Source organism: Chamaea fasciata, unplaced genomic scaffold (assembly GCF_029207755.1).
Source record: "Chamaea fasciata isolate MVZ Bird 193981 ecotype frontalis unplaced genomic scaffold, bChaFas1.0.hap1 SCAF_1, whole genome shotgun sequence".
Classification (NCBI taxonomy): Eukaryota; Metazoa; Chordata; class Aves; order Passeriformes; family Sylviidae; genus Chamaea; species Chamaea fasciata.
In genome coordinates, this window is record NW_027094086.1 from 88,492,525 (window position 1) to 88,513,330 (window position 20,806).

Below are 20,806 nucleotides of genomic sequence, written 5' to 3' on the forward strand. Positions count from 1 at the left end.
TAAGGTCAGATTCTGTTATTGAGTCTTGGCTTGAGTTGAGTTTTGAATACTCAACTCAACTCAATACTCAACCAGTAGTGGTTGAGTATTCAGTTTGAATAAAGCATAATTTCTGGAAGTTCTTAAAAATGGAACTGTCTCACTTTAATATGGTTGGAAGTAGTCACTAAAATGGTTAAATGAAAACTTAAGCATTTAAACACCTAAACCATAAACTTGATGTGAATGAAAGGGTGTGGGGTGTGTTGTTGACTTCTAGATGTGGTTGGTTGATTTATTCTTTTATTTCTTTCTCTGAAAGTATTCTATGCTTAAAATTTATTCTACAGTATGAAACCAAAAGCCAAATACTTGACAATGTATAAGAAATTGGTTAGTCTTGTTTCAGGAGAGATAATTTAGTTTGTAAACCGAGATTATTTAGTTTGTATTTATGAATTGCAGCTACAGAAAATAAGAAGCTGTACAGAAAGATTGTCAAAGATATGTAAGCATCAGGTCATCTGCTCTAAGATTATTTATTTTAATTAAATTTAGTCACTGATAGAATATTGTCCAGTGTTTTGTAAAAGGGAAAAGAAATGGGAAATCATAGGTTTAGTATTTTCCTACTTGCTGTGATTTCTCCTAAGTAGATTCCTCAACATATGAACTGATCTGTCATTTTCTCAGGAAAAAGGAAGCAAAGAAGCAAATAATTTCAGTGCATCGTTTCTACAGTAGCCACTTTTTATATGCCTTGTATTGTACTTCATCATTTTCTTCTTTTTTTTCCCCTGTACTATCTTTTATGCTGCCTTCATTCTCCTGTGTCCTTTCCTTCTCTCATCAGTTTCCACATGAAGCGAACTATTTCTATTTTTGAGAATCTTAAAGAAAGAGAAGAAAATGTGGTGTCCCTCAAGTCAGAGCCATCAGGAGCCTTTGACGTGATGCAGTTCACATGGGCAATAACAGATCTGTGCATTTGGTGGATACCCACGACTCACAGCCCTAAATATAAGCACCCGGTGAATCTGGTGGCAGTAGAAGGGAGGAACTTAGTTTTGCTGATGTGATTCTTGTCTGAGGAGGGGTTGGCAAGAGAAAGAACCTGACAGAGGCTGAGGAGTACCAAGCCCAGCCTATCTCTTGTTTCTTCTGTGCTAGAAAATCCAGTCATTACAGCAGTTTCATGTGATGATTTGTGATAATAAGCAAAGTCAATTTGGAGAAGATGTAAGTGGAGAAGAGTAAGTCTTAGGGAAACAATATCTCTTCCTTGGCAAGTCATTACTATGATTTCTTAGCTTGGTTGAAATGTTCAAGGTGTAAGCTTTAGTAAGAAGTTGGCCAAGCCTTTTCCCTTAACACCAACTCCGTGTGCTCAGGCGTGGGAGACTCAGTGGTTTACTGGTCACTGTGAACCTCCTTAGGGAAGAGAAATCAGAGAGCAAGAGAGGTCATCCTGTTGGCCTTGTTCTCTGTCATCCTTCCCTTCTTCATGCATGTGAAGTTTCCAAGGTTACTTTTCTTCCTATTAACCATGCACAATTTTTGTCTCAGTTAGCCTTTCTCTGCCAGGAAACATGGAAACTTCAAGCAAGACTTTATTTAAGCTGAGCTGTTGAAAAAAAAAAAAAAAGAAAAATATTTCCATAAATAGGTACGACATTTAAAACTGAAATAAACAAATTAGAGTATATATAGGGGTAGGGAGGACATGCCCTTTAAAATCTGAATAGTTCAGGAAATTTGGAGCTGTTTCTTAAATCACTGATTTTAGTGCTACCAAGAAAATGTCTGAACAAACTTATTAAAAACAAAACCAAAAAAAGCAGTTTCAGGACATTTTACTGGGTTTTCATTTTATTCAGTCAAGTGTCACATTCTGATAATCTCTTCTCCCACCCACATATTTTCCAGAAGTCATTGTTCCAACAAAACAAAAATCTTACTGTAAATTTGTTAATAAAGTTGGATGTAATTCTTTCTACTCTGTTGCGGCACGAGGTTGACTAATGTAAAATCTTTATGTTAAAGGCCAAAAAATAAATTTCTTTGAGGACGGGAAATCCTTGGATGCTCACTTTGGCACATGGTTGCTGAGGTAAGCTCCCTCCAGGTTGAATTGTTCACTTCCAAATGCAGGATAAGAATGGTGTGTGCGGCAGCTTGCTGTGTCTTTCTCCCCCACATTCCTCACTGCCCCCTCTTCTTCAATCAGACAGCACAAAATTGAGCATGAATTCTAAATAAAACAGAGAAAAAACACTTGGGTGATGTTCACATTGCAGAGTGCCATCATGTTGTAGGTGTTTAAAAAGTAGCTCATTAATTATCTTCCTAAGCTTGCAAGTACAGAAAGAAAATTTCACCACTGAGCCTAGCAAAAGAAGGGAAGAGAGCTGGGTTTTGGATTAGTGTAGATTTTACTGACAAGATTTTCTTTTAAGGAATTCATAGTAGTTTCCTGTTCCATAGCAATAGGAACTGTACTTCTTGTGGGATGAGGTGAATGTGAATCGATCTGTAAAATTTTTTCTTCATCTTTCAAAACACTTCATAGCGTATTAATAATACACTTAACAATCTACATACTGCCATATTTGTTTTATATTCTTTATTTACTGAACAAAACCTTCTCAGCTACTTAAAATAACTAGAGGTTTTTGTGTAAAAGTCAGTGAGCTAAATTTGCGGTGTCAGTATTCCAGGATATTTTTTTTCAAGAGCTGATTTCTTATCCAAGGGTATCTTGGAGATAATAAAAAAAAGGAATGCAGGATACTTCAGCCTCCTTTCTTTTATTTCCTGGTAGAGAATGTATTTTGTTTCTTGGAGGGGGAGAGAAACAGCATTTCAGGTTTTTTCTTCAGATTTGATGTTGATTACCATCTAGGGCAAATATTTTAAAACATCCCAGCCCTCCTCGAAGAGAGACAAAGAAAAACAATTTTGGTTGTGACTCTGCTTTGGAGGATTGATTAAAGATTTCACTATTCTGTTCCCTTTCTGTATAAATTCAGTTCTTTGTCTCTGCTCCCTTTTACTGGGTTTCTGTGACCTGCGCAATTTTGACTTCTTGCAGTGGTCAGGGACAGGAGCAGTGTGGCCATATGGGTGCGCCAGGGCGGGCAGGATGCCTGTGGGTGGGACCAGGAGCAGCAGGGAGGCTGCAGCAGTGGTGGCCCTGGGGCCAGCCTCCCCTCTTGGCTCCCGAGACCAGCTGGAGCAGGCATGGAGGAAGAGAGACAGAGCTGGCTGTGCTGGAGACAGGTTTTAACAAGTACTTTGGGACCCAGCACAATCCTGCTCCAAGCAGAAATCTCAGAGAAGAGAAGCAGTGGTTTGTAGAGTAACCAGGTTGGTGCTTAAATCTGAGCACAGCCTCAGCAGGCTGGCGTGTGGTTGTGAAATTATCCCTTTGTAATAATGTGAACTGTTCTTTCAGTACCGAACGTCTCCCCGGCGTGCCTGATTTCCTCACTGAAAGCCTGCTGATTGGTCCCCTCCTTCCCTGAGTCAGTTCCTTGGGGTGTGTCTGGGAAAATTTGGATGATGTAGGGTAATCACTGCACAACTAACTTGCTCTGCCTGGGGTCTGCCTAAACCCGGGCCGAGCATGATCAGTTTCTGGAGAGATGGTTTATCCTCATTCCTGCCATCTTTGTCAGAATATCAATTGGTTGGAAAAGACCCAAGTGCTCACTGGGATACTCTAGATCTAGTTTTTGACTCAGGTCTTGAAAAGAGGATGGGAACAGGTAGAGGAAAACAGTAGAATTAGTCACTGAAGTAAGGTATTGGCTTAATATGTATATTTATCACCACCAATTTCTAATTTGCCCAGAGAAAAGAACATGAACTCCCTAGGGCTGTTTGGTTTGTAAGCCTCTTAAAGTGGCTAAGCCCCTGTTGGTGGCTGCAGCACACTGTTAACATGAAAAATATCATACCTTTGTGCCTTTGCTAAAGTTTTCTGTTTCAGGTACACATAATTCTACATCAGCTTGTATTGACTAGCTTTTCAAAGGTGTTTTTCATTTTCTGAATCCAGTTTCTGATTTTGTTTTTTCACTTTAAAGCTGCAGCTAGTAACATTTCATTTGGCATGTAAAAGGGCAAAAATAGAAAATCACTATGGAAAAATAAGTTTTCAAAGTCTGTAGAGCGAGGTCTAGTATAGCAAGTGAATTGTGGATTTTTAGGGTTTTTTTTTGTTTTGTTTTTTAGCACTAAGACTGACTCATGCCATTATGATGGTTCATATGTTAGACTGACATTAAGACTTACTAAGTTCTTGGAAAAACAAGTAAGCAAAAAATGAGATACCTTAGTCAAGTTAATGAAAAACTTTGACTTTGCATTTAATGTTTAGTCATGCTAAAAGAGTGATTTTGAATTTTAAGTTGTGATTTTGCAACCCTGTTGGAAGGGGATTTGCCTAACAGCATAAATAGGCAGCTGCCCTCCAGTGTGGAAAAGCCCCAAGCTGTGAGTTAGAGTTGGTCCAGTTATTGCAGTATTACATGAAGATGCTCCAGCACAGACAGGAGCTGGTGAGGAAGAAGTGGGCAGGGTGGCTGGAGGTGGTGACCCAGAGGCACTTTGTACTTTGGTTTGTACATGGTGAAGGGGTGATAGTGTTTGGGCGGGCTGGATTTTAAAGACAAGTTGGAAATAAGGGCAAGGTTTAAAAGATGACACAGTTTCAAGTGAACTCCCCCAACATACCCCAGCAGAAAAATTTCTTGTGTGTAAATTTACTGAGAGGCTGATATTTACACATTTTGCAGTCAATACCTGCTCCTTAGCAGACAAGCATTGCCTGCTGTTTTACAGTTAATAGAAATGTGCCACTGTCGATTCCCGTTTGCTGGGAGAAGCGCAGGAATAGCGAAGTGACAGTGTTGCTGATTTGATGGAAGTTATCAAGGGGAAGGTGAAGATGAAGATGCAAATGAAATTGGAAAGGATTTCAAAATGACATTAGGTTGCTGTGCAACCAAATTGCAAAAATGACAAATGAAATTCAGTGCAGATAAGTGTGATGTCCACAGGAAAATTATTCAAACTTTTCATTTAAATTAAGTTGCTTGTTAACACTTGGGTATGAGATCTGGGGGTCATGTATTTGTGTGGCAAAGTGAACTGTATACTCGTTAGTTGTCAAAAAGCAAATAAAGCATTAGGAATATTTAAGGCAGTAGTACAGAAAAACATATCTGTCACAGTAGCATCTGTGGTGTGCTTTCATCTGTAACAGTGGGATTGATTCTGATGTCTTCCTTCTAATTGTCTTTCCCTTCTTCGCTTTCATCTCCAAAGAGGATAAAATAGCACTGCAAAAGCTGCGGAGGTCATAAGTCTATTGAACAGCTTTTGTGTAAGGAATGACTTAAGTAGATGAGGCCGTTTGAAGTTTAAGAAAGATATGAAAAGCTTACATGGATCCAGTATGCAAAGCTCCCATGGATTCAAATGATACTTGGAGAAACTAATGTAGGGATAATATGTGGGACCCATGAAGTTCAAGAACAGCTCCTGGGGCTCACTTCAAAGCTGCTTGGTTTCAGAATCTGCAGTGTGCTCTTCTGCTTTTCCCTCAACTTACAGTGTCAGCTGCTGTTGGAGGCAAGATGTTGGGCTGGACTTTTGGCTTGACTTGTGGGCTTTTGATTTGCTTTGGTTCTTTGTGAGTCATCAAAAACTTCCTTTTTCCTTAGCTAGCACTACTATTTATTGTCCATCTTAATATCAGGTAATTATAAGAACTTCAGTATCCAAAGTCCTACTAAAGGTCTCATATTTTAAACCATTTCTATAGACACTTTAGAATCTCAGTAAAGAGATGACTTTTAGGGTATATACCAAGCCTAAGAAAATTAATCTCTGCTTAAACAGGGTTGTTGATGCTGTAGGTTCCTCTTGCTGAATCCATCTACTTACCTGATGTCTGCCTTGTAAACTCAATAGTGTTCGAGGAAGTCCAGGAATAAAAGAAGAAATTACTGAGAAGTTTGACCCCTCAGAGAACTTGCAGAAAGCCTCTACACTGTTGTCTCAGGTGATGAAACGCCAACTCTTGGTATTGTTCTACCTGTTGAACCAGTTCTCTGCCTTTTTGTGTTGGGCAAGCCCTCCCTCACCAGCCATGCATCTGAGAACAAGTGCTTTTGGAATACCAGAAAGATGCACGGAAACTTTTCCCCATTTGGCTGGCGATTGGCTGGCTCTACTGTTTGTTGCTTTGGTTTAGGATCTGTATTTGAAAAAATATGGAATTCAATGAAATATTTTGGGCTCCACATATTATTATGCTGACATGTTTCCAGTGAGTGGAAAGCTGTCAGTTTTGTCTGTTGCTTTTTTTTTTTTTTTTTTTTTAGTGGTTTCAGTTATTTCACTGGCATTTATTTAATTTCTGTGTTAGACTTAAAAAATATATATCATTGAAAATCACACCTTTTTCCAATATGGGGGCAACAGATCATAGGCCAGTAAACCTGCCAAGGGAGGCCTTTCTCAGTGCAGAAGGTATGAAGGTGCTCCTAGCTGCAGCTTGGCAAAGGTGGTGAACTCATGGCTTTAATATTGGAACTTCTAACACTGATATTGGGTTAGGTATAGAAAAAACACCCAGAAAGCCAAAACCAAGCCTAGGAACAGTGAATACCCTAGAGGCTGTTAAGTAATTATTATGCAGATTTTAGTGATAATAATCACCATGTCCTAGGTAGGCAGCTGAAATTTGGCAGTGGGGCAGAACAATGCCGTAGGATCAGTATAGCGATGGGGTAATTATTGGGCTAGATGACTAATTAGGAGCTATGCAAATGGATGCAATCAGTACCTGTGTTTGTAATTCGGTACCGGAGGGAAACAGTGTGTAAACGAATTATCTCTGGCGTCTCAGCTGGGTGCTCGCAGAAGCACACACAGGATGCAGGATCACCTCGCTTTGTGGGGCAGGTGAAAAAGGAACTAACCCTGGCAAGTGCCACCCTTGCGTGTTAGCTTACGCAGGATGAGAAGGTGCCAGGCAGGAGGTATTGCTGAAGATACTTCACCTACACTTCTGAAATTTTATGCTTGGCAGCTACTGTGCCTCTCCCCACAGGTGCCTCGCTGTTTGCTATATCCTTCTGTAAGGCAACAGTCATCCAAAAATTCTCTTCCTCCCCACCCCCTCCTGTGCTCAGTTTTTAATGAGTTTACAAGCCTCATGATAAAAATTCAAATCCTGTAAATAAACAAACAAACACAAGATGGAAAGCTCCCCAATCACAAATGACACAGGGACAGAGTTTAGGTTCATAGGTAAAGTGCTTATGTAATTTATGCATGTACTCCTTACCAACCTTATCAGGAGCCTTTACCATATTTGAGTAATATATGTGATGGCAAGGATAAAGCCATTATATATTTAATTTATATGCAGCCTTTGCATTGACTGTTTTATTGTATATACAGTACAGCAGATCATTGCTGATACAAATTTAAACTGGAGATTATAGATTGTATTTTCAAATATACAAGCCTCTTTTTTTCTTGAAATGAAGAATAATAAAAGGAGAATTTTCATTTTCTGTTTTCAAGAGGGTTATATAAAGTATCTGTCATGAGTTCTTCATTTTTAAATGCAAATAATTATATATGGCAGGGAGTACGATGAGCATTCAAAGTTGACATTAAAATAAAAATGCATCAAAATTTTCTGAAAAACTGATCAAACAGGTTGTTTGTTAGTCAAGGTTATAATGACTAGTAGAACATTTTAAATTGTTTAAAAATCTCATTTTAGATGTTTAAAAAAATAGTTTATAGTTCTTAATAGGATGTCTGTTGCTAAAAGTTTTGAATTTACATAATTTTTTAGAGGTCTTTTTTACCCCCTCTCTTACAGCTTTACAGACAGTCTTCAGACGTGGTAGTTCTGGACAAACTTGAGATTTAATCTGTTTTACCTTGCATTTTTGGTAGGCTGGGGACATCCATGCTATCACTTACCAGGCTCAGCATTTGGCAGCTCTCTAAGCCATGGTGCTGTGATTCTCTAAGCCCCACCTGGAAAGGAGAAGCCGCAAAACAAACCATATGCCAAAAAGTGTCAAGTTCCCACAGTATGAAATTACAAAGATGGAGAGACTGTCTTTTCTCATCTGATCTCTTCCTTTTAATCTCGAGTGTTCTTCATTAAACTGGAAAAAGGAAATGTATGGGGACAGAAGAGTGGTTTCTAATTAAAAGTAGATTTAAATCTGAGTGAGAAGGGTGTCTCGTCCAGTGGGTTTTGTGAAATGCCTTCTTGCTGCTGTCTGCCAGCTTTGAATGAAGGTGTTTGCTTTGTGGCAGGAGGGCGGTGGTGGAAACTTGGGGCCATCAAAGGCATCCTCAGCTGCCTGTGTCTGCCAGCCCTTGCACCCCTGTGTGCAGGGTGCCCTCCTTCAGCACAGAGGGACAGTGCTGCCATGCCCAGGGTGCAGTCAGGACCCTGGCTTGGCTGGTTGGGTTTCAGGTTTGGAGGCTCTCCTGCGGTGTGGGGACGTGCAGGGACCTGCCGAGCCTCCGCGCTCCCCGAGGAACGGCAAGAGGCAGCATCCCACTGGCTGCACCGCCTCCCAATTAACCTAATGGGCTCCTTGTACAGACAAGATTCTGGGGTTTTGGGTTACGGCTTTTATTCTTTCTTTTTTCCTTAATTAGCTGGTTAAAGGAAGTCTTGGGATTCATCTCAGTTAACCAAAACACATTAGGACTACAGCGTTCTTGTTTTAGCAGGTTGTAAAGAGCCTTTCCTCCTCCTAGCAAAAGGGAAAGACAAGCATCACAGCCCCCTTGCAGTGGAGCGTGGGTGCTTCTGCATGCTCTCCAGTCCCAGGTGGGTACCCAGAGCTGCAGGCAGGGTGCCTTGGGATTAAACACTGCCTCCCGTGCCAAGGGAACCTGCCATCTGGGAAAGGCTCCAAGCTTGCATCATCTTTGAGTCGTTTGTTGGCTTCATGTGGCTGCCCTGCCTGCACTGCATGGGCACTGCTGCTTGGAGCATGGGTCTTCCCTCTGGGGAAGGTGTGAAATGGCTCCGATGGGATGTGGGGCTGGGCTCAGGTCCTCCAAGAGTCAGGTCTGAGCCATGGAGATGTTCAAGGCCAGGCTGGATGGCGCTTTGTGTGGTCTAGTGGAAAGTGTCCTTGCCCATGGCTGGGTAGCTGGTATTAAATGATCTCTATGGGCTTTTTTCAACCCAAACCATTCTATGATCCGGAAGATGTGCCACTCTGCACCACCTGTTTGGTGTTCAGAGTATTTGTTTGTTTGTTTAATTTATTTAACAATAAATGCTTTCAGGCACACTTCTCATCCAGTGAAATGTGAAGCACTTTGTTATTTGCATATTAGTGGGTTTCAATAGTCTGAAGATGGAGATTTCCATGCAGGGACTCAGCCTCTTTTCACTTGCTCTCCGAATTTAAGTAGTGGTGGAAAATGCAGCATTTTGTACTTTCATCAGTGTTTTTCTTAAGCTGTGCACACCCCTCTCCCCTCCAAATTAAAACCCACTGACAATTGTTTTCATACTACTGCCAGTGCATACAGACTGATTGCATTAATGTTCTTCAGCTGAAGAATATTTTGTCACTTTGATTTTCTTTTCTGTCCCTGATCTAGATGATCAATGCAAGAAAAAATAATTGAAGTGACATCTTTCTTTGTGTCCATCTTAAAACCAATGCAAAGTGATTTTCTAAATTACTTTTCAAATATCTTCTGATGCAGTAAGGTAAGAGAGAGTGCAATTTATGAGATAGCAAGAAGAAAATCTGCTGCCATCTGAAGCTGTTTTGCAGGTGGTATTTTTAGGATGACTCAGGCCTAAGGCCTGAGAATTGGTCTTGTCTTTAACTGAAGGGAAAAAATATGCTGATATTTTCCTCCTCATTGATTTGGTTAAATATTTGAAGATTTAACTCTAGCCTTTCAGGCAAGATATAAGCTTGTATTTTTAAAAGTTTTGATATCATAGCCTGTTCTCAGCATCCAAAATGGTCTAAATCTGCTAATTTTCCACTTACCCATAAACAGAGTGTTTGTGATTAAAAAACAATTTTCATTGTTTTAGAGCAGAAATTGTACATCTTAAACAAGAAGCCCTAAAAAATTTATCACTATTTATCACTATTTACAGTGATACAGACACATACAAACATGTGCAATGAAAAATACTCGTGTTTGAGTGCTTTGCAAAAGCTTAATGAACTTTTCACACCGACCACTCCCCTGTAAGCTTTCCTGGAGGCTTAAAAGTAGGTCTTCCTCAGTGGCTTCATTCCTTTCTGTGTTGTCATTGCATGAGGCAAGGTGATTTGTTCAACAGGACAAAGTCATCTCACTGTGCTGCTCTGGGGACACTTGAGACAAACAGAGAGATGGGAAAAAAAAAAAACCAACCAAAAAAAAACCCCACAAGCAACCACCCACCTAGAAAATATATTGTGCTCCAGCTAAAAATGCTGTCAGAAGTTACTGGTTTTATATTTTGCCAACCTCACACTTCTCAGTATTTCTGATTTCCTGGCTAAAATTCCTAAACCTTTGTTTTCCTTAACTCACTCTATAAGTAAGGCCTTTAAAATCTTTCTGAAAATTTGTAATGAATATCTAATATGTAGAATACCAGACATATTCAAGGTTTTATACATTAATGGGATCGTCTCTTTGGAAAAAAACCTGTAAATTACATTTTATTTGTGAATTAATTAAAATCTGTGAGGTTTTATCTTTCAGTAAAGACCAAAAATAGAGACTGTAAAGCTGTTGAAAAATCTGGTTTATTTTTTCATTTAAAACCCCACCACAGCACCACCATATCTAATTGAGACTGTTGGTATCCTTGTAATGATCTATCACAGCGGGAGGTGTGTAAAACAAGAAGCATATTTTTTACAGCATGCCAGTCTCCTTCCTTGCATTCCTAAAAAGCACAGTTACATTATATATTTAAAAGCTCAAGGGATTTGATTATATTTCCACCAGCAGATACCTGCTGGGAGAGCTATATTGGAGAATAACATGAAAAGATTTCATGCTGGAGTCAGAAAAGTGATTGTGCACATGTTGTTTCATTTTCTTTTACACATATGCAGGTATGCATGTGTATATATAATTTATATATATAATATATAGATAAAACTATTACATGATGCTACTTGTGGTTTGCATTTTTGTGGCATGCACCCACCTGGGATAACCAAGAGCTGCCTCTGTGGTTCGTTGCACTGCTGTCACATGGAATCTCCATTCTCTACAGCGATGCGTATGATGATTTCCTCGTTCATTGCTCCTCCACATTTTCCCCTCTAGTAAGTGCTTGGTGAGAAGTTTCCCATCTTCAGTGAGAGTGTGTCTGTCACTGTCATTTGCGTCTAGATGTGTGCTACTCCAGGAGGCTATCTGCTGAAGGTTGGGGCCATTAGGATAGGTTTTAGAGTAAGGTAGTTAGGATATGTACTATTCTGGCACGTAGGGGAAATGAAGAAGATGCCATGTCTACCATATATGAGAAGTTTCCTTTAGTTAAATGACTTTCTCTTATCCTAGTAGAAGTAGATAGTATTCCAGTGCTAAGGAAATGTTTCCTTTGTAAAATGTTCAGGTTAGACAGTATCACAGGTTTAATTCTGAAATAATATTGAACTAAACAATTATTGGATAGGATAATATTATTTGCAATTAATAAAGGACTTCTTGGTTTTCAGTTCCACCTGGGCTTTATAGATGATTTTTTTGTGTGGTGTATTTTTGCTTATAAAGCGTTTTCAAAGTCGTGTACCGTTAGAGTATCTATAATATAATTATGAGAGAATATGGTATGTTGTCTGAAATAATTTTCCTTAAGATGTTTGGCATACAGCTAATTTAATGGCACACAAGAGAAGGAGATAACTGGATATTAGAAATGTGATGTAGTTAGGAAGTTATTGCTGGCGTACGTGCGAGTTGGCAGAAGACCTGGGGAGGCTGTCTTTTGGTGTTGCTGGGGTACTTGGCTCTAAGACTGCTCTTGCCACCTGCTCCATAGCCCTTAGGGATAACCCACTTCTTCCCTCCAGCCTGAAACACAGCAGTTTGTCAGGCAGTTGCCTGTGTAGGATCTGTAGCTGTAAAATGTGGCAGGGCGGAAAGCAGCTGCCGCAGATTTTGTACCATGGTTTGGATGTGCCCTGGTGCAATAGCCAGAGCAGGTAGTGTGTGATGCTGGCCATTAGGAGGACTTAGACCCTAACAAAACATTTAGTCCCAAACTGATGTTAATACCCACGCCTCATTTACAGTCCAGATCACTGCCTTTGGTTTCCAGCACCAACACCAAGATTTTTCAGTGTTCACAATGTTCAAAACTGTTCTGCACAGAGATACTGCCATAGGTGTGAAGAAATATACACAGCAAATGTAAGTCCTTGGGGAAAACATTTCAGGAGAGGCAGGAAGTGTAGGAGACTTTCTGGCTGTGTACCAAGCACCTGTTTACCTAGCTATTATTTCTGTTATCTGTGGTTCTTTGTTTGGGATTACAAAGAACAAAGATGATGAAGAAATGGTTGGGAATTACTGATAGGAACTGATTTTTTTTTTCCAATAAGAGAGACAGAGGAGTTAAGGAGATCAAAGCCTTTAATCTATCTGGCAATCCTCATGTAACGTGATTCCAAAATACTTAAGTAATTTTTCTGTTAAAAAGTAGGATGTTTGAATTAAAATGCATATATTTCTTGTAGCATTTATGTGAAATATGCAGATAATTATTTTAATAAGAGAACTACAGTTGTATGTGTACTTAGGTGTAAGTTTTGTTGACAAAACATGTACTCTGAGAGCAGAAACACCATATATTGTGCATTAAATATATCTGTAAACATAGGGGAAGTGAGTTTGAGAGCCAAACTATAGGTCTGATTTCGTGTTGTCTTTTGGTAAAACCTACAGCTCCATTTACATGGGTAATTTGTCGATTTTTTTTTGTCCTGTGCATTCATATATTCAACTTTGTAAATTGCTTATTCCATCACCTTTCTGTTAAGCAACAGTCTGTGGAAAAGCCGTGCAAGATTACTAGATACATTTTGCTCTGATAGTACTAGTGGCACATGTATATAAAAGATGCTTTGTTTACATTTCCTCTTATTTTTGTTGGAAATGGTTGTTTACATCCCTTTCTATACAAAAAAATGTATTAACACATTTAGTATTTCAGCTGTAGTATTTAATCCAGGAAAGCATTAAATATCGAGTCTTCTGTGTTTAAAGTAAGCCTGCATAACTGGCTTGGTAAAGAGATGGTGAAGGATTGTGCTCTTTTTGAGTTGTGTTTGTCTTCAGCAGCCAGTAAGTCAGTACAAAAGAAAATGTGATAAAACTTTCCTTTAAATATGTATGTATGTCTCACTAACCCCAGGGGAAGCAGGAAGAGGTTTGGCTTTTAAAATTGCAGTGGTAGTCTGCCTTGTGAGAAGCTCTGGGAGTCTTCTCAGTTAGCACCCTTGTGAGATGTTCTGGTTCATTCTCTGGGACAGTGTACGATGGAGAAAGGAAGTCTGGTACTTGTTCTGAAAACCAGAAATGGCGAACCAGAGTGTGCTCGATAAAACTCAGTCTTAAACACTGCAAGAAGGGTTTGAGTCAGTTATTTAGTTCTACTGAGGAAATAATTGAGAAACAATATCAGACTTCAACTGCGAACAAATGGTTCCAACATGCTTGAGTGATTCAGCTGATAAATAATAGAGAAGTCATTTAAACCCACTTATTAAGAATATTGTTGAAGAAAGAGCCATTTTTTGAAACCGTGTATTGTATGGCAAGGTTGAGTAAAATTCAGACTGAGTAAAGTCTCCATGCTTGTAAAGAAAGAGGTGAGGATTTTGCAGAGCTGTCGTCCTCCTCCTCCTGGGTATGGTAGCCATGAAGTCTGGCATTTCTTGAGTTGTGCCAATAGGGTCTGAGAGATTTAGGATTAATCCAGTTACATTCTGTTCTTTCAATTTAGTTTGATAAAAACTGACCCCAGCAGGGGAAAAGAAGAAAAAAATAATACAAGGAAAAATGGTTTTCACAGGTATTTTAGAAAATCATCATTTGCATCTGAAAGCCACGTTCCAAGCTCAGATCTTAGTCAGTCAGGACATAGTTTGATGCTCGGAACATCAAGAGAGAGAGCTCAGCCTCTCCCAGTGCTGCTGCTTCTTACCAAGACAACCTTTTATCCTGAACCCACTCAGAGGACTGTTTGCTACGAAAAGAAAATCGGTCTTGAATTTTTATTCGCTCAGTTGCACCTTTTTTTACTCCTTGCTCTGTACATGCTAGCATGCACACATGCAGAACAAGAACCCCCCCCCCCCTTTCCATGGGACTTTCTGTGCAACAGCAGGCAAAGCACAACTCTCCTTCTAACACCAATGTGTCTGAGGGGCAGCAGGTAAACTGCAAAGACAGACTGGGAGTAAAGACTCAGGTCTTCCTTTTGCTCCTGCTCTGTGTGTGGGGGAATTTCTTGTCCTTTCACAGAGGAATAAGGTGGGGGATACCATTCAACCCCTGCTGTTCCAATGAGAGATTCTTGGCTCCATAGCTTCACTTAGCAAATCCTCTTTGCTGTTCTTCTCAGTATGTTTAATGCAACATTGACTTGCTCTAACAGCATTTTTCAAAAATGTATTAAAATACTCTATAATGCACCATAATACCTATTCCAAAGAGTCCCCTGAGTGCACACATTATTATAGATGGTAGGAAGCTACAGTGGGATTAGCTGTTGACTGCAGATCTGATGCCAGTGCTTTTCCTTCTGTGGTTCCATGTAATTTAACATGTCAATACCCTTCCTGGTAAAACAGGATAAAATTTTATTTTGGTTGTATACTCATACATATGGTCGTATTACTCATAATGTACCACACAGTTACACATGAGTGATATCACTGCTAAAAAATAAACAGATATTTTAAGACTGATCTCAATAAATGACTTACTACATACAATCTTGCCTTTTTATATAGGTATTTTAATAGTGACCTCTCTTTCTTGCAGACAAAATTGAAGAAGCACAAAAACAACTTAATGGAACAGAAGACCAACAGAAAGGTAATAACAACCCCCACCAAAATAAAACAGAAAATAAATAAAGTATTCTGGTCCTAGAGGCTGGTCCAAAGCCTTCCTGTGTCAGTGAAAAGACTTGGCTGGGCTGGGCACTGGATGAGGCCTCAGGCATGTCTGTCTGCAGATCAGGGTCTGTGTTTGTAATGTCCCACTTCAGCTGAGACACAAAGGCTTTGTTTTAACCATTCCACTAGCTGCCTTGACCTTGATGAGATTGCTGAAGCTGTAGCATCAGGGACAGGCACATTGCTGACCACAGCCTGTGCTAACCCTAGGTTCATTATGTGATTTACCTAATCATTAATAATCGTACTAGGTTTATGGTGAGCAATATGTGATGATTTCCAACATATGCTGAGGAAGGGGACTGATCATCACAGCTTATTTTAAGAAACAGATGACCTGTGGCAGATTTAATCTGTGTGTTAGAGCTTAGAAAGCTGGTACAAAGTCGTTGCATTTCAAGAATAGCTGACAGCAGTGATACGTGTTTGGTTGTGTGATAAATCTCATTTGCATACCATGGGGATGCCCAGACACAGAGTGGGGGGCCCAAACAGAACTTTGCCAGGTTACTACTGGGCCCATAATGGGAGAAACATGAGAGGTCTTCTCAACAGCTTAGAGGAGCACAGGGGCAGGAAGAAACCCAAATTAAGAGCTCAGAGAAAGAGTGATCCTGCCCAGTCTTCTCTCAGGCCTGTGCCTGCAGAGCCCCAGCCCGTGTCCAGGAGTGAAACTGTCACCATGCACTGTCAGGGAACAGCTCTGCAGCTCATTTTTATACTAACAGTGTTGGTAGCTGGAGGTGTGGGACACATTGGAGGATGCAGGGGAAAAGCTTTTGGGGATTGTGTAATGCTCTGTACCAGCAACTGGAGTGGGGCTGCAACCCTGAGGGCTGATACGTCCAGGTGCAACAACTGAGGAGTCTAGGATCCGGGGGTGGCTACTGGGCAGACTGAGTTTCTGAGCTAAGCTGCTGGTGAGATCCACCTTGGATTCATAGATATAGTTCCATTAGTGAACCTTTGCCCTGCTTAGCCAGATCAAGGAGCAGGATGAGGTAGGAGTGCTCAGAGTGTCTTTCCAGGATCTGTGTGTCCAGCCATATATATGTACGTATGTATGGGGTGTGTGTGTTTGATCTGTGTATATATGTCCTTCTTGGGAAAACATTTTCAGCCTTGCTACTAGTTGGAGCTGGGGGAATGGAGCAGCAGCAGCCTCCCACTTGGGCTGCTGGATTTGGCAGATGAGATTTTTTTTAGTATCTGGTGTCAGTGCTTTGGCTTTTTCTGGGTAGGCATTTGCCTTTCAGTGGTAGTGAGCTGCCCATCTGGCTTATACATGTCTGTGAACAGTGTTGTAAATTGTTGATGCTCTGTCCTGGAAGGTTTATTATCTTTCAAAACCATGAACTTCAAAACTTTTTGAAGAGTAGAGAGCAGAAGACACACCCAAGTGGATCTCAGCAGGGTCTCTCCAGTGCAGCATTTAGCCTCCAATGGAGGGAGTAGGACATACTGTTTAAGGGACACCACATAAGCCTGGCCACTGTCTTTAGCCTCTTCCCCTTATGAAGTCCACACACATTGAATTTAGGGATGTCTGCCTCAACCCTTTATTATCTAGACATTCATGGAGCTCTTGTCTATGAGTACAGTTGATTAAATGCTGTTTGCACCCAACATTTTCTGGCAGCAAACTGCAGTAGTTCACTTACAATGACACTAAAAATACACGATTTTATCTTTTTTCCTCCATTTCCAAATTTTCTTCCATTTTCAACAATTGTGTCCTAGCTCAAGCACTGTGAATCGTTAAATAGCAGTTCTACACTCACCTTATCTACTGCCTTCATGATTTTATAAATCTTGTCCATATTTTGCTCAGTTTTCTTCTCTCCAAACTTGTAGCTGCTTTCATATTTCAAGATGTTTAATGTAAACTGTCTCATATGAGTACCAGGACTGTGATGTTGCTCTATGTATTTGTAAAAGGTGGAAGAGATAAAGCATAAGTGGCTAGATAGCAGGTGTTCAAATGTTTGCAGAGACTTTTAAATGTACTAGACCTTCTATTAAATCTTCCTTACGTATTTCTGTTTAGTGTATCATAGATAAGTGGTATTGTCATCCAAACATGAAAACTTGGCACGTAAAGTATAGCTGTCTGTTTTTGTTGCTGTTGGTCTCACAAAAGTAGTACTGTTCTGGATTATTTTTGGTGATGGACGTGCTCAAACTAAAGAGAAGCTAACCTCTGCTTTCAGGCATTTGTTCTCACGTGTGGCCCCGTAACCTCTTTGCATAGAGGAAGATAAATTCTCTAGGGTAAACGTAGCAGTGTACTCAAAAGGGATGGGGTTACAAAGGTTTATGTGGTGGTAGCACTCAGCTTTCAGGCATCTCAGAATCAAAGAGAGATTTGACTTAATTTTTGGCTTTTAGCCTAAATTCTTACAGCTGGAAATAGAAAAATAAGTTTTTACATTGAAAACTGATAGAGAAATAATGGAGGTAATAAAGTTACTCTTTTCAAATTAAAACTGCCTTCTGCTGCTGTGGGGTTTTTTTTGTTCCTTAAATGCCTGAATGGATCACATTCTTGGTAATATGAAGTAAACCAAGTTATTTACTTGCAGCTTTAGACTCTGAAGGCTGCTGAAAAAAGAAAATACATGTTTTGAGCTAAACAAGTAAACAAAAATATGCACATATTCACATAACTTATTGTAAATCACAATCCAGTGTATACAGATTCATGTGAAGTATGACTGTATATTTTTCCCCTTGGTTAATTTATTGGTTTTCAGTTCATCTAGATCATTTTAGATTTGTTTATTTCCTATCTGAAATGATTAAGAAATGTAATTTTATGGAGTTAATCATAAGTTAACTGCTGCTGTGTCAGAGGAGCTGTCAGTGGCACAATGTATTTGTGGGGAGGAGTTTTTCATAAGTTTATTCATGCTGAGTTTCTACTGAATAGCATTGTGCTCTGATCAGTCATAACTTTATACATGTGTAGGTTTTAATTGAGTTTAATTGACTACAGAAATACATGTATTTAACACCTCACTTTGCCATTAGCTATAGTAATCCAGTTAAGTGCAAATTGGAGTCGGACTCAAGCACAGGTAAAACAGCAAATGGGCAGACATGGTTTTCAAGTTTGCACTTTGGTTATTTCGTATAAAGTTGCAGGTGCTTTTTTATTTTTTGAAGTGATAGTCCAAAAACTATTCAAATGGCCTTGAGTCAAATAATCACTTGAGACCAGAAACACGTTCATTAGGGGCTGTGCTCAGCTGCCTACTCAGCGAGTGTGCAAGGTGGCTAATTCTCATGTATTTTCATTTTCTCTTTGCTGCCCAATCGCCATTCTGAATTTTCAGGAGGAGAAACTGTGCTTCTCCTTATTTTTGCCAGTATCTCCCAATGCTCTTTCACACCCTGGGTGTGCCCCTACTCCGTGGATATTGTGGGCTGGAAAGCTTTCAGGTGAATGTAACTGCTTTATCTTTCACCTGTCAGTGGCCATCCTCCTAAAAAAGCCATTCCAAGGATGTCTCTGTGTCTTCTTACTTCCCGACAAGTTAAGTTCTGTCATATTGTGATCAGCACAGAGGCATCTGATTTTGTCATCCTCAGAAAGAGTCCAGCCTCCGAAGTGCTGTAAGCATTTTGTTCCCTGCTTTATTCTTTGCAGCAGTTCTTTGCGTGTCGCAGCACTCTAGGTCTTTGGTACATCAGCGCCACCAACACCATCGTTGCATCCCTAAGGACTAGTGGAACTAACTTGGCTGGCTCCATACTTGGTGTCAGCAATGCTGACTGTCACCTAAATCTCTCTCTGCTTTTGAAAATGTTCGGGGAACTCAAGTTGGTGACAAACTGTTGCAGCGCCAAGATTTGCCAGAAATTGGATGAAATTTTTCCAAAAGGACCATCTCATGGCCTGATGTATACTCTGTGTTGCCTACCAGTCCTGGGGTCTCTCGGGCTGTTAGGACTCCATCATTTCAGGTAACTGCTTCTTGCCATGTCACAGCCAAAAGGATCAAGGATATATTTCTAGGTAAGATGGAAGATGGATTTCTTCATTCTCCTTCTCATTCATGGCTATTGCTATGTCCTCAGACTACAGGGTGGTCTGAGATGGACTGGAGACATGCATGTGTTCATCAGCCTCATTGAAGTTTAGACTTGCAGACTGTCCTGGTTGTTTGTCATGTGTGAATTCATCCCTCTGAATAAGCTGCTGCACTTGTTAGATCGAGTTTTTGTCTTCCTCCAGTATAAAGGTTTAACCCCAGCTGGCAACTAACCCCCACCCAGCCACTCATTCACTCCCCCACAGTGAGATGGGGGAGAAAATCACTATAGTAAAAGTGAGAAAACTGGATGGAGATAAATACAGCTGAATAGGTAAAGCAAAAGGCACTCAAGCAAAGCAAAACTAATAACTCATTTACCACTTCCTGTCAGCAGGCAGGTGTTCTTCCATTCCAGGAAAGCAGAGGTCCACTGGCATTTGTCCAGTGACAAATGACATCATTCCGCCTGTCCACCTCCTTTCTCCTTCCCTCAGCTTTATATGCTGAGCATGATGCCATATGGTCTGGAATATCCCTTGGGTCAGCTGGGCTCGGCTGTGCTGGTTGTTACCTCCCAGCCCACTTGCTGCTAGGGTGGTGCGAGCAGCAGGAAAGGCCCGGACACAGTGCAAGCCCTGGTCAGGAGTAATGAAAACATCCCTGTGTTACCAACCCTGTGTTCAGCACAAATGCAAAACATAGCTTCCTATGAGCCTCTGTGAAAATTAGCTGTAGCCCAGCCATAATGAGCACATGCAGGAAAGGGGGAGATGGGTCTACTGTCTGTAGCTATTCAATAGGTAAAATTTTAAACAGGTTACTGATTGCCTCTGCAGGCTGTGTAGCAAATCCACCCTGAGCTCATACTCCCAGACCTTCTAAGGGCATGCAGGCATCTGCCAGTCTCTTCTCCTGATTCCTTCCCAGAAAGGTATCTCTCTTTTTAACTTCAAGGAAAAACCTATTTTTTTTGTGTGTGTTTGGATTTGAGGCTTTGTATTACATGCTACCTCAGCAATTGCAGCTGACTTTACTCAGACGAAGCATGGGAATAGTTACATCTTGGGTATCACCTTTCCTTCAAGGTCTGTGCTCCATAGCATGAACAAGGAGGATCCATGTTCTAAGTGGCTCAGTTTGTTGCAGCACACCAAGTCTCACAACCAGAAAAGGCAATGCCGTAAATAGCAGAAAGGAATAAGCTGTTACTTAAGTTTCAGATCAGTAAATTATGTTGGTCCCTTGCAGTTTGCCAGTTCTGATAGTGAGTACTCATTTTGGAGTACCCACTTGAGTTAAAGGGTCTGTGCAAAAGTCTATTTAGCACCTATTTGAGTCTATCATTTGCCTGTCAGTCAAGTTGCTGTAGTTTCTCACCCTATCCTTTCCACATTCCTTAAAGAGCTTTTTCAGTTTCTTGCCTTCAGCTGCAGATGCAGGAATTTAAATATTAAACTGTTCATTTTTCTGTGTCATCAGTTCTAGATCCTCAGCGTAGCTGTTCACTTTCTACTCTGTGAAGATGCATTTCTAAGTTGCTCTCACTTATTCCAGAGGCCAGTT

At 40.4% G+C, this 20,806-nt stretch overlaps 1 protein-coding gene across 8 annotated transcripts in view; it reads left to right on the plus strand.

Moving 5' to 3' along the window:
- The window catches only part of HIVEP1 (HIVEP zinc finger 1), a 129,263-nt gene that overhangs the window by 54,988 nt on the left and 53,469 nt on the right, over positions 1–20,806 (plus strand). For 7 of the 8 annotated variants that reach the window (XR_010721908.1, XM_066188240.1, XM_066188249.1 and 4 more), the window contains one exon: positions 15,070–15,123. The exons of the other annotated variant lie outside the window; for it this stretch is intronic. Coding sequence is in view for 6 of the 7 variants with exons in the window: in XM_066188240.1 (XP_066044337.1) it covers positions 15,070–15,123 (54 nt within the window). In the remaining variant the exon portion in view is untranslated. The remainder of the gene's footprint in view (positions 1–15,069; positions 15,124–20,806) is intronic. 8 annotated transcript variants of the gene reach the window in all.